General features: G+C 39.0%; 1 protein-coding gene across 6 annotated transcripts in view; it reads right to left on the minus strand.

Annotated features, from left to right (window-relative positions):
- tcf7 (transcription factor 7) overlaps positions 1-12673 on the minus strand; it is a 230289-nt gene extending 217616 nt beyond the window's left edge. For all 6 annotated transcript variants that reach the window (XM_072263935.1, XM_072263939.1, XM_072263936.1 and 3 more), the window contains exons 1-3: positions 12453-12673; positions 12257-12323; positions 12002-12114 (exon numbers count right to left, since the gene is read on the minus strand). In XM_072263935.1, coding sequence (XP_072120036.1) covers positions 12002-12114; positions 12257-12323; positions 12453-12647 — 375 coding nt within the window. In that variant the 5' untranslated portion in view covers positions 12648-12673. The remainder of the gene's footprint in view (positions 1-12001; positions 12115-12256; positions 12324-12452) is intronic.
- Positions 12674-13786: the final 1113 nt, after the last annotated feature.

The raw sequence follows: 13786 nt of genomic DNA on the forward strand, positions 1-13786 counted from the left end.
CACTCTCACGACTCTGAGTGAAGAGGTTTCTCCTCATGTTCCCCTTAAACATTTCACTCTTCACGACATATATGAGTGATGATAATCAGGTTTATCATCACTCACATATGTCATGAAATTTGTTTTTTTTGTGGCAGTACAGTGCAATACATAAAATTAATACAGTTTGTGCAAAAGTCCTAGGTACCCTAGCTTGAAAAGGTATTCAGCCTCCACAACTATTTTCACTTTTTTCTGAAAAAGAGAAAATTTGCTGGAAGTCAGTGTGTTGCTCACTTTTTTATGTCTTACTTCCAAATTTAGAATATATTGATGTAGGAGTTTTGGAACTAATCTACAGAACGCTGTGCATCATGTCAAATCAAAAGAAAAATTCCTAAATCTGTCAACAATTTACTAAAAATTAAAGCCCAAGATTGTGAGCCTGAAAAAATATTCATCCCCTTTGTGATTATTGCACTAACTTTCCTCAGGTGCAATACTGTATATTACTTTACCAACTCAACCAATTTGTTGAAACTTGAACGATCACCAGTTTTTAATGAAATCATAAGCAACTGTAAACAGCCCCTCTCTCTGTAAGGTTCAATAGTATGGTAGATTTCCAACAGATCAAACTAAAATGAAGGCCAAAGAGTATTCAAGGCAAGTCAGGGAAAGGATAATGGAGAAGCACAAATTTGGGGAAGATCATCCCAAAAGCACTGAACATACCTCAGAGTTTAGTGCAGTCCATTGTGAAAGTGAAAATATGAAACCACAGCCACACTGCCCAGGTCAAGCTGCCCCTCTAAACTTAGTCACCGGAGTAGAATGGCACTTGTGGGGGAGGCTACTGTGATACCAACGGTCACTCTGATGAGCTGCAGAAGTCAGTGGCTGCAACTAGCGATGAAGTTCATGGCTCCACAATCTCTAATGCCTTGCACAAAAAGAGTATTACTAGAAGAGTAGCAAGGAAGATACCCTGGCTAAAAAAAAAGCTCATCTTGCCCATAAAGCCTTTGCAAAATTTCACTTAGAAGAAACTGTAAAGATGTGGAAGATGGTCTTGTGGTCGGATGAGACCAACGTGGAACTTCTTAGCCTCAACACCAAGTGGTGCGTGTGGTGTAAATCTAATACTGCACACAAACCGAGTTACACTGTCCCGGCTGTAAAGCATGGTGAATGTAGCATCATGTTCTGGGGATGTTTTTCAGCTGCGGGGACTGGAAATCTAGTTAGGATTGAATGGTGCTAAATAGTGAGAGATCCTGGATAAAAATCTGCTCGCCTCTGCCAGAAAACTGAAACTGGGGAGTAAGTTCATCTTTCAGCAGGACAATGTCAGAACAACCATGGAGAGGCTTCGAATGAAGAAAACTGATGTCCTTGAGTGGCCCTATTAGAGTTCACACCTTAACCCAATCGAACATCTCTGGCAAGATCTCAAGACTGCTGTCAACTGCTGCTCCCCAACTGATCTGGCACAGCTTGAACAGTTTTGCAAGGAGGAATGGGCAAATCTTGCCCCATCACATTGTGCAAAGCTAATAGAGACTTATACAAAACGACTACTGGCTGAAATAGCTGTGAGAGGTGGTACAACTAAATACTGAGCAGAAGGGAATTAATACTTTTGAAATGCTGCCATTTTAGTTTCAGAAATTTTAATTTTTCATGCTTTACAAATTTATTTGCATTTTGGACTCTACAGTGAAAAAGGAGCAAGTGATTCACAATTAAAAACTGTCAGTTAAATTGATCAAAATCCATGGTCATAATATTCATTTATGTGAACAAAGGGTTGGGGGCTGAATACTTTTCCAAGGCACTGTACATGGGCTCAAGACTTTTGCACAGTACTGTAGAAGATATTGTTAGTCATCTAGAAGCTAAAGCCAAGAGTTAATAATCAGGAATAAGAACATGGAAAAGACATTCAGCAGATGACATGTATCTGTCTCATACTGGTTGTAATGGAGGGAGGGTATCTCATGTTTTTTTTCAGTGCCTTGAGCAACATGGTTGAAGCAGGAGGGAGTGAAATTCTAGTGCAAACATTTTTTGGGACCGAATGTGATGAATAACCTGGGAAACCTGCATTTCAAAGCAAAGGAGGAATAGTGAGGTAGTGAGGTAGTGAGGCAGTATGCTTTTCCTGCTGTGTTCAGCTGACTGTGACACCCCAATGGACTGTCCAACAGCCTGCAAGTCACTGAATTTCCTGCCAACTGCACTCAGTGGCCACTTTATTAGATAACTCCTGTACCTAATTACGTTATCAGTGAGTCTATGTTCATGGTCTTCTGCTGCTGTAGCCCATCAGAGAGGTTGTGTATTCAGAAATGGTCTTCTGCACATCACTATTGTAATCCATGGTTATCAGCTTGAACCAATCTGGCCATTCTCCTCTGAACTCTCTCATCACCAAGGCGATTTTGCACACACAGTTGCCACTCACTGATTTTTTGTTTTGTTTTTTGCAACATTATTTGTAAACTCTAGAGACAGTTGTGCATGAAAATCCCAGAAGGTCAGCAGTTTCTGAGATACTCAAACCACCCCATACAGCACCAACAATCATTCCACACTCAAAGTCACTTAGATCACATTTCTTCCCTATTCTGATACAGTATTTGGTCTGAACAGCAACTGAACGTCTTGACCATGTCTGCAGGCCTTTATGCATTGAGTTGCTCCCACATGATCAGCTGATTAGATACCCGAATTAATGAGCTGGCATACAGGTGTACCTAATAAAGGGGCTACTGAGTGTATGTCACAGAATAAAGCTCATGAAAAGTCCAAATGACTACAGCTGCTCTCTGGAGACTGAGGTATCTAACACATGGAAGAACTTGACTTTTCAAAAGAGAATTGGATAACCACTGGGGAGAATGGTTTTGTAGGGCTATGGAGAAAGCAGAAAGGACTGATTCCAGTGGGATAAATTATTGCTTTCTGTGGCATAACAATTCTTACATTTGATTATCCTAAGACAGAAGAAATGCACCAAAATAGTAAATGAACAAGGAGAAAAGCAGATGAAGAATTTGAAACATACCATACTACTGGGAAAAAAGTATTATACCAACTAATTGTATCAAGGTCTTACAAATCCATTTGTTCTGCTGGCTGGTATATACGGAGCTGAAAGGGAGGTAGCAGAGAGGGTGGATGTATTGCTGAGGCTCTGAAAAAACACTAAATTTCAATTATGAAGGAGAGAAAACAGCTAACTGCAGACGCAAACACGAAGAAATCTGGAGATGCTGGAATTTCAAGCAACACGCATAAAAGTTGCTGGTGAACGCAGCAGGCCAGGCAGCATCTCTAGGAAGACATTTTGGGCTGAGACCCTTCGTCAGGACTAACTGAAAGAAGAGCTAGTAAGAGATAACTACAGACCTACATCAGGTGTCAAGAGGATTTTGGAATCCATTCTTAAACAAAGTTATAACGTAGTGCTTAAGAAGGCTTAACACGATTAGGCAGTGTCCAGAGTTTTGTGAAAGCAGATTTAATGAACTCTTGAAATATTTTTCAGCATTTAGTTAACAAGGATGTTTATATTTAAATCTGCAAAATGTGCCCCATAAATGTACTGTGACAATGAGGGCTCATTGGATTGATGGTAGTGTATTCACACAAATTGAGAGCATTGTAATAAGAGAAAAAATTGAATCAAGATAAACATATCATGTTTAAGTTAGCAAGCTGCAGCAAGATGCCTCAGGGATCAGTGCTGGGCCTCAACTATTTACAATCTATAATAATGACTAATGAAGGGACTGTGTGTAAGGAATCCTGCTTTTGACAGAACAAAAATAGGTGGGGAAGATGATTGTGAGGATACAAACAAGCTGCAGAAAGATGCCGGCAGGCTAAGAGAGTGGACAAAAAGATGATGGATGAGTGTAAAGAAGGGAAACGTGATGTTATGTTTTTTGAAAGAAGTAATGAAAAGGCAGAACATTTTTAAATGCCGTGGGACTATTAATTGTTGGTGTTCAGAAAGATCTGGTTTTCTTTATGTTAGCACTTAGATAGAGCAAATTAAAAAAAACACAATAAAAATGCACATGAACAGAGTGGCCTAATAGTCCAGCTCATAGTTGTCAGAAAGTGAAAACATAGGTCAATTCGATGGTGAAGAAGGCCAATAGTGTGCTTGTCGATGTAGATCAGGGCATAGGATTCACCGTACAAGCTGGGACATTAAGTTGCAAACTTACAAAGCACTGGTTCGTCCACACTCGAAGAATAGTGTGCTCTCCTAGTTGCCACACAATAGGGAGGAAGTCATTGCCCTGAAGAGATTCACTGGGATATCACCTATAATAGAGGATTTTATTTACGGGAAGACATTAGATAGGCTGAGCTGGTTTACCCTGGAGTGAAGGACGCTGAGGGATGACTTGAGAGAAGTATATAAGTTTATGATTGGCATAGATAGGGTAGATGGTCAATACCCTTTTCCTCAGGTTGGGTTTCAAGATCAAGAGGATATAAGATTAATGAGAAAGGAAGGAGTTTTAAAGAGAAGTACTTTTTTTTTACTTAGAGAGTGGTTTATATATTAACCGCTTCCGGTGGAGGTGGTACAATCAAATACAACAACAATGTTTACGATGCATTTAGGGAGATACTTAAATAGGCAAGGCATGGAAGCAGGCAGTTTCTTGAAGGCAAATGAGATTAGTGTAGACAGGCAGAAAGGTCAGTATGAATGTAGTGGGCAGAAGGACCCATTTCTGTCTTGAATGATTCTGTGTATCATGATGTCATTAATTGGGATATTTAAACTTTTTTATAAATTTGGGTAGATCCTAACTGAAATGTAATAAATTTTTGGAGTGAACAGAGGGTAAATTTCTGAAACAATATGTCCTAGAACTAACATTCATCTAATTGTTTCATATAATTAATCTCCAGTTCAGGACAGAGAAGAGAAATACAAAGTAGCTGCAAAGATCACATCACAGATTTTCCGAACAACGGGGCAGAAAATATCCTTGGACAACTGACCAAATCTGCTGTGACTAAAACTAAATTGAACTAGGGGCAGTATTAAAAATAAATTTTATGTCAGAAGGAACCAGTTTAAACCTCCCACTGGGCAAGGGCTAAAGAGCAAATTGCTTATAAGAAGTCATGGGTGACCAAAGAGGTAAAGAGAGAATATGAGGCTAAAAGAACAAAAGAAAAGAAATATGGCAGTAGATCATGGCAACTGTGGAACTACATGGAAAAACACTGTGTTAAAGCAAACAATCCCATTTATAAAATGCTAAGGGCTATAAAATCAATTCATTTTCAGAATTGTTTTCAGCAAAAGGTAGATGTGTGGTGTACAAGAATGGCACCTGAAATCCAAAGATTAAATACAAAGGAGACTTGGACAGAAAAACCAAAAAAAATGCAGATGCTGGAACCATGAGATAGCATCAGGAGATAGAAGCAGAGCCAGAAAGTTACCTCTTCACAGATTCCACTTGCCCTGTTCAGAATTTCCATCTTATTCTTTATTTAAATACATGAAATTTGAGAGGGAAACTATTTCTGCTGGTTTAGGGTGTCTGGGACATGGGGTTACAATTAGTGCTGGGTCCTTCAGGATTAGAAAGAAAATATTTATACAGGCAAAGGGGAAGGAAATTTGGAACTCTCCCCAGCAAATGCCAAGTAATGTTGGGCTAATTATTAATGTTAAATCTGAGATTAATGGAAATTTGATCATTAAAGGTATTAAAGGGGGTAACGAGAAAAGTATTTGGAATTAGGTCACAGAGTTCCAATGATCTGAAAATGCTTGAAAGGTTATTTTTCCTACTTGCCATACTTCTAAAAATTCAGCTGCAGCCACAAATTCCTCTCAAGCATAGATCCTCTCTTTAGCTTAATCTTCCAAATCTTCATGAGAAAATTTTAGGGCCAGTAATAACTTGTCTGCTTGTCATTATGGCAATACTTTGCAAAGATGAAGGAATATTGGAAGTTATGAGATTGTCTTTGCCGATAAAAACGGAAAGCTCAGGTAAAAATTTTACTAATTAAATTAACTTTGCTTCACATTTTCACCTGTATGATCAATGATTGTTTGGAAAAAAAACACTAAGAAAAAATTCAAAGAAATCACACAAATCCATTGTAAGGTTTCCCACGCCAAAGTTTCATGGCCTTTAGGGATAAGTTACTTTTATCATCCAGGACATAACCAGTATCTGAACTGGGCATTAAGTCCCAGAAATATTACAATCAGAATAAGCACCACACCGGAATTGTCTGTTTTAATTAGAGAGGGGAATGTGGGCCATTACAATGGAATATTATCGGCAGACATAAAGAGAATGTTGGAGGCCACAGGACATGAGATGAAAGTGTTCTGTTTATTTAAAGGTGGAGCCAAAGAGAAATGGACTATTGTTCCAACTCTGTAGCAAAAAAAATACAGATTGTGGTCAGCCTGTGTGCATCCCATCCTCAGTCACCTTCACCAAAGGACTTTCTCAAAGACTGGTTTGTTGTCTAGGCTTGGCAATTTTAAGTGGGTCTGGACTAGCAGGTTTATCTTGCTGCCATTTCTGTGATTGTAAGACCCAAAGGGTATCTTGGTGCAGATCTCACTGATCTTATGCTAGTTCTCCACTCAGTCCCATTCCAGTGCCTTGCTTCACTCCATACTAGTACTCTTCAATCAAAATATTTTAAAGTGTTTTAAAATTCTTTAAGGGAAAAAGAATGTTCATTGTTGTAGTTTTAACACAGTTGATTCACCAGATGTCTGAAGTGACTTGGGAAGATGTTTCTGCATTCAGAAACAGAATGTAAATAATGCTCTCCCTCTCCTAAGAAACTGTTTGTGTCTCACATTTTGATCTGGTGGTTAGTGCAATTGAACTTAGATAGATGTTAAGTAATGTCAAGCAGATATATCTCTTGTATTGCCCAAACCGTTAGTTGCTGCACCTCAGGGGTGTGTGATTAGCCCACTGCTCTACTCTCTCTACACCCACGACTGTGTGGCTAGGCACAGCTCAAAATGCCATAAATTTGCTGATGATACAACTATTGCTGGCAGAATCTCAGATGGTGATGAGAAGGTGTACAGGAGTGAGATAGATCAGCTGGTTGGGTGGTGTCGCAGCAACAACCTTACACTTAATGTCAGTACAACCAAAGAACTGATTGTGGACTTTAGTAGGGGTAAAACGAAGGAGCACACACCAGTCCTCACAGAAGGATCAGAAATGGAGAGAATGAGTATCTATCCTGGCCCAACATACAAGTTACAAAGAAGGCATGACAGTGGCTATATTTCACTAGGAGTTTGAGGAGGTTTGATATGTCACCAAAGACACTTGCAAATTTCTATAAAGGTATCGTGGAGAGCATTCTAACAGGCTGAATCAACACCTGGTATGGAGGAAAGTGCACTGCAAAGGATGGAAATAAGTTACAGAAAGTTGTAAACTCAGTCAGCTCTATCATGGGCATTAAGCTCCCAGCAGCCAGAACATCTTCAAGGAGCAGTGCCTCAAAAAAGGCAGCAGCTATCATTAAGGACCCCATCACCCTGGGTATGTTCTCTTCTCATTGGTCCATCGGTAAGGAGGTACAGGAACCTGAAGGCACACACTCAATAATTCAGGAACAGCTTCTTTTCTCTGCCATCAGATTTCTGAATGGACATTGAACCCATGAACAGTATTTCACCACTTTTTTAACTTTTATACATATCCTTCTTACTGCAATTCACTGATTTCATTATTATGTATTGCATTGTACTGCTGCCACATGACAACAAATTTCCCGACATATGCCACTGATATTAAATCTGATTCAGATTCTGAAAAATGCTGGCATGATAACTGAATGCAGGGGAGTATCAACAGTGTTTTATTCATTTATGGGATCAGAGCAGTCGTAGCTATCTGGACAAAACTGCTACAGCTCACAGTTCAGACTTTAAAATGGCAAGTCTGGTCCAGCAGATATGTCAATCAAACAAAGTTCTGTCAACTTGCTGCTAAAGAGTGGCAAAATATCTTTTAACAAATGAATAATTTTAATGTTATTAAAATTAAGCACTGTTCTAAACTACATCTTGCCCTGGCATTGAATGAGAAACCGTTATATGGTTGTCTGCAAATTGTATACCATCTTTACTGTTTCAGGCACAACAAAGTTGTGACTTTCCCCACCCTCACCATATTCTATCTACCTGTTCAGCACTCATTCTTAGTGGAAGCATTTGGAGATGCGCTGAATGAAAGCAAGATGCTTTCTGCAGATTTGTGGGTGGCTCTGAGGAGGTGGAGGACAATTGCAAATCAATGTGTGTTGTTGAACTGCTTTGCCTTATCTCTTACCCCAGTGTAGGCGATTAGTGTCAGGGACAAGAAGATTTTTATCCCATCTGAGGTATTATGGACTAGAGAAAATGTACTTATATATGGAATAGGAAACATTAGCTTGCTTTAAATATTCAATACTTTAACAGCAAATTGACTATCTATTAACCTGACAGGACACTTCTGTAAGGTTTATTTATAAAACATTTCAGTCCAATGAATAACTTACTTCTAAAATTATTTTTGTTAATTCTTAACTAACGTTCTCTGGTCATCATGTGTTCTTTTGCACCAACAATTTTTCATCTCAAACTCTACAAAACAACCTATAATATTTCCATTCATCGCACTCATCATCTTTCCCTAAGTGGCTGCCAAGTTAGAGCCAGGGGCATGCTTCTATTAGAAATCAGTTTGAATATTTCAAATTAATTTTACATTGTATCTTTCAAAGTTTGCTTAACATAAGCATGGAGGTCAGAAAAGTTGTGATCTTTGTCCCTTGATACACCCACAAACATTTACTAAACTTTACCTTGAAGCATTTACAATCCAAGGGAATAACAACTGCTTTTCTTTCTACTGCTTGGCAGTAACTATTATATGCTGAATAAAGCTAAAATGCATACTGCGATTGCTAATTGCTACTCAACAGTTAATTAATTCAGCAGAATTGAAATTAAACATAATTGTATACACTTAGTCTTGTAGGCCACTTTTAGAAAAGTAGTATTTCTTTCCATTTTATGGGAAGACATACGAGCTGTCAGAGAATTTATTTTTCCACTCATGTAGTTTTCTACCATGTAATGATCGTGCCCTTCAGAACACAGGAAGTTTTGTTGTTAATGTTTTGTTTTAACTCCCAAGCCTGCTGGTGGTCACAGGGAATTCTAGGAAATCTCAGTTGGCCATTTTATTAAAAAAGCTTTTCAAATTCAATACTACATTGTTGAAACAAAAACATAATATTAAACTAACACGGATACTGCTGTGACAAATATAGTCTTGGATGCAGTATTATTGGCTCTACACTACCAAGGAGTTTGAACATACAATTTAAGTGAAAACATTAAATTCATGATTCTACTTGACTTGTCTTGCCTCTTATCCACGTTGTAGTCTTGTAATTCAATAAATTTATGAAACTTGAAATGACTTATATTTCTTGCTGATAAGTATTTTCCATCTTTGCTTTTTTCTGCTACTCCCACTCTCATCAACTTGCAGGGGATTTTTTTTGTAAATGTCTAATCACTGTCCTCACTTATTCTCAATGTTTATTTTGGAGTTGGAACTAATTTCATTCAAGGTTAATTGTTACCATAAAAACTGGATTGCAAGCAATGTTTGTAACCAAGTCTGGCCCAAGAATGTAGAGACTGGCATGAAATCATTGTCTAATTCAATGTTCAAGGCTTAAACTGAGAGAACCACCATTTTATCTTTGTTGATATGGGCTCCAGCTGTACAATCATAGCCCAGAGAGAACTGCACAGATGAAAATAAACAAATTGCACAAAAAGTCACTTTACTTTTTATGCTATTTCCTGGAGATACGTTTGTTTAATTTGCATTATTATTGTGGAAATGAGCTTTGTAGAGATACCAAGACTGATTGTGTGAGAAAACTGAACAAACTGCACACAGTTGAAATGTTCAATTTGAATTGCCTATGTCTAATAATAATCCACTTCCTTCATTCTGTTGATCTCAGGGGTTCAGCTAAAATCAGACTCCTATATCAACATCCATTTTTTGAATAAAAAGTTTAAAAAATACACACCAGAACAAATCAAAGGGGAAAAAATAGTCAAAGTTATTCCCAGTTTTTTTGTTTAACTATATGATTTTGAAAAGGGACACTGAAAACAAGACTACCCCTTGAATGAGATTTCTGACAGCTCTTGTCAGTGTGTATGAAATGAACAGTGAACCTAATTCACGGAAACTCTGAGCCTGTAAGCAGTTATTAAACAGTAATGCCATTTTTCCCAACAGTGCCTGTGTTATATTACTAAGCTAACAACAAAGATTGTGTCTGATCTAATTCCACCCCCTCTCCGACCTGCCCATCACCTCTCTAGCCCTCCAGCCCTCAAGCAAACCTATCTTGACTGAAAAGATTTCCACTTGACTCTGCTGTGAGGGGAAAAAAAACGACCACTCAAACCACATCGCACAACAGTACAAGGCTCAGAACACAGCAGCATTTTGTGATTTTGACTGTTTGGATGGAAATGCTCAACAGAATGTTTAACTGATATCAGATAGCAAACTTTCTGAAAAAGTAAGAAAATGAAGAAAAGCTGACTAGTTGACAGCTGTTGGGTTCATCGTACCTACTCTTGTCATACAACTTAGTTGGGTTACTTCACATTAGAAGAGACAGTGAAAAAAAGACAGGTTCCAATTATACCTTCACCCTTAAACACGACAAAGGAAACCTTTTCTTAATGTACTGATCACCTAAGCAAATACATTTGAAAAACTTGACTCTTTTATTGCTTTTCAGAAAATGACTTCCTTGGTCTCAGAGTGTTTTGTTTCTTGGATTGAAACTTGCAGAATTATTCAGAAAAGTGCTGATTGCTTGATTTAAATTTTGACACATCAAGGAGAAAGACTGGTGGGATATTACTTTGAAATGCAAATCATGTTGGGCAACACAAGGATAGTATATTTCAACAGCACAGTCTGAACTGGGTAGAGATTTGTTTCCATATAATTTTAATGTTATACTCTTCGTTCAGAGATTTTTAAACAGATATAATTTAAAATGCCACAGAACACTCTCGCTACTTTTTAATTGTTTAAATTTTACTATAGATATTAAGAAACAATTAGTTACAATACACTGATAGAAAACAGAGTATTATTTTTCGGATTTATTAGAGCTCAGAAATTATTAAATTATACAAAACTAAAATTACAATGGTTTTTGTTTCCTCATTCTCCAAGTGAAGAATAATGTGGGAGCTTGCTCTGGTTTCTGTTTTATTGATAGTTCCTGCATGGCATCATTCACGTTTCAAGGCTCCTTCCTACCTCACTCACTCAGCTGGCATGTCAAAATGCACAAATTGTGGCAGTTGGGTTTATTTTACAAGTAATGACAGATCAGGGAGAGAATGGTCCAAGATCAATAGTCATCGCCCCCTCCCATTCCTACCACAACACACACAAAAAAAACAATGGATAACTTGAAGCCCCACTGACAAATTTCTGGCGTCCTTTCTTCAAACTGATAACAGCACAGATGAACCCAGCACTTGATAAGCAACCTTCGCAAGGCACAACACTGCAACCACAAGTGATTTTTTTAAAAAAAATTGTATTCCTACTGGCTTGAAATACGTCCAAAGGCTTTAATAACTGGGATATTTTCCCGTATAATTTCACCATGACATTTACAATACAAAACAAAAGCCGAAGTATCATTCCGAAATAAAGCATCAGCGAATTCAAAAACAGATCAGCGACCCCCCCACCCCCCGATTAAATGCAACCTCAGGACAAAACGTTGATGAAGGTTTATTTCCTGCAATATGACTAATTCTCCCTCCCCCTCCCCAACCCAACTTCCAAAACAAAACAACATGAGAATGGTGTCAGCCCGAGAGGTACCAATGTGCAATATCTACAAAATGCCCAGCACTTACAGAGGGAGAGACGGATCCGTTGGCCAGGTAGGGATCCTGGAGCATCAGAAAGTGGGGATACCCCGAGTAGGCTGTCCCTTTGAACATACCTCCATCTTGACGCTGCTTTGTAACTGTACGAGAGAGAACACGGGGGAAAAGTTTAACTGCCCGGCTAACATTCACAAAACGCTGCCTGCAAACGAGGGCGAATGAAGGAGGACTTTCTAAATGGTGGGGCTATCCCAAGAAAATAAAGAGCAGAAGCCAGCGTACCGTCATTGATGTGTTCTTTGGATTTATCTTGGTAAATTCTTTGACTGTCCGAAGAACGTATGATCGCCTGTTAAAGAGATCATGTGAAAGAAGAATTTGCATGAGGTTGATTTGGCTAGGGCAAATGCACGCGTATGTCTTAGTAGCCTGGAAATCCATGAAGTGCAGCAAGGAATAAACTCCTTCATTCACTCACCTCTGGATCGGATGCAGGATTCACGTTCTGGTTAGTCTCCGACTCGTTGACTAGCGATGACTTCACGTCTGCCAAGTCCCTCTCGGTGAGAGCGTTCTCGGAGATTTTCTCCTCCTGCTCCCCTTCGTCTTTAAAAGAGATCATTTCATCGTTCGCCCCCAGATCATCCTCTCCGCCGCTGTTCAGCTGCGGCATTTTCCTTGGGATGTTTTCTCCTCTTCCCCCCCTCCCCCCACCCCACCTCTCCTCCACTCCTTCACTTTCCACTGTACAAAGTTACTGCCCGGGACTTGCGCCGCTTGTTGCAGACAGCCGGCCTGGGGAATGCAGTGTAAAGTTGCAGGCAGTTGGAGCGGGAGGAAAAGAAAGCGAGGAAGAAATCTCAGTGAAAGTAAGACAGTAGGGAGAGAAGAAAGATCTGAAGCAGTTTGTGTTTAGGACCAAGGCGACGGCTCCTCAGCATCAAAGGGCACCGCCTTTTGATTGACAGATTCATTGACGGGAGGGGGAATTCAATTGTTTCATCAACCAAATACTTTAAAATCATCATCATTTTCCTAATAAGTCCCTACCCTTGCAACCAACCCCTCCCTTAAAGGAAAATCTTTACATGCAGCTGTTTTTAAATCCAATATTTCATTAGCTTGGAGACAAGCAGTGAACCCACGCGTCCCCTTATAAATAACGTGTATACATTGCCAATGAAAGGATTCCCTATCTTGCTCAATAAACTGGAATTCCCTTTGAACAGTAGATAAATCTGACTTTTTCTAGAATTGCTTAAATTCATCCAAGGTGTTCGCTTTGAATTGTTAGGAGCCTGGTAGATTTTGGCATTTTTGCTATAAAAAGGACAATATACACAATGAAGTCAGATTGATTCAAGCTTGAGAAAGCCTCACACAAGCAGATACCCAGATACATTTTCACTCATTCACAGATTGAAACATACAGTCACATAGAGGTAGCCACGCACAGACTGGCCAGCCCAGTGCAGATACATATTCACACTTAAATATAGACAAACATAGGCACAGATACAATTACACACACACACACAAAATACAGGAGACACAAGTACACACTCACATAATAGACATAACACTCCAAAAGAACTTTCGGAGGGTAGGAGATTAGAAAGCTCTAAATTAAGTCAGAAAGATAAGAATAACTGAATTAGGAAAATAAATTTAATCTATTAGAAGAGAAGTGCTTAATAAGGAAATATTGGACATTCCCAAGTCACTAGAGGAGTTGCTTCTGTTGGAGAAAAGCAATGATGGGGTGAACCGGGGACCAGATGCTCTATCAGTGTATTTGAGCTGAGAAGCAGA

This window comes from Mobula birostris, chromosome 7 (genome assembly GCF_030028105.1).
Source record: "Mobula birostris isolate sMobBir1 chromosome 7, sMobBir1.hap1, whole genome shotgun sequence".
NCBI classification, from domain to species: Eukaryota; Metazoa; Chordata; class Chondrichthyes; order Myliobatiformes; family Myliobatidae; genus Mobula; species Mobula birostris.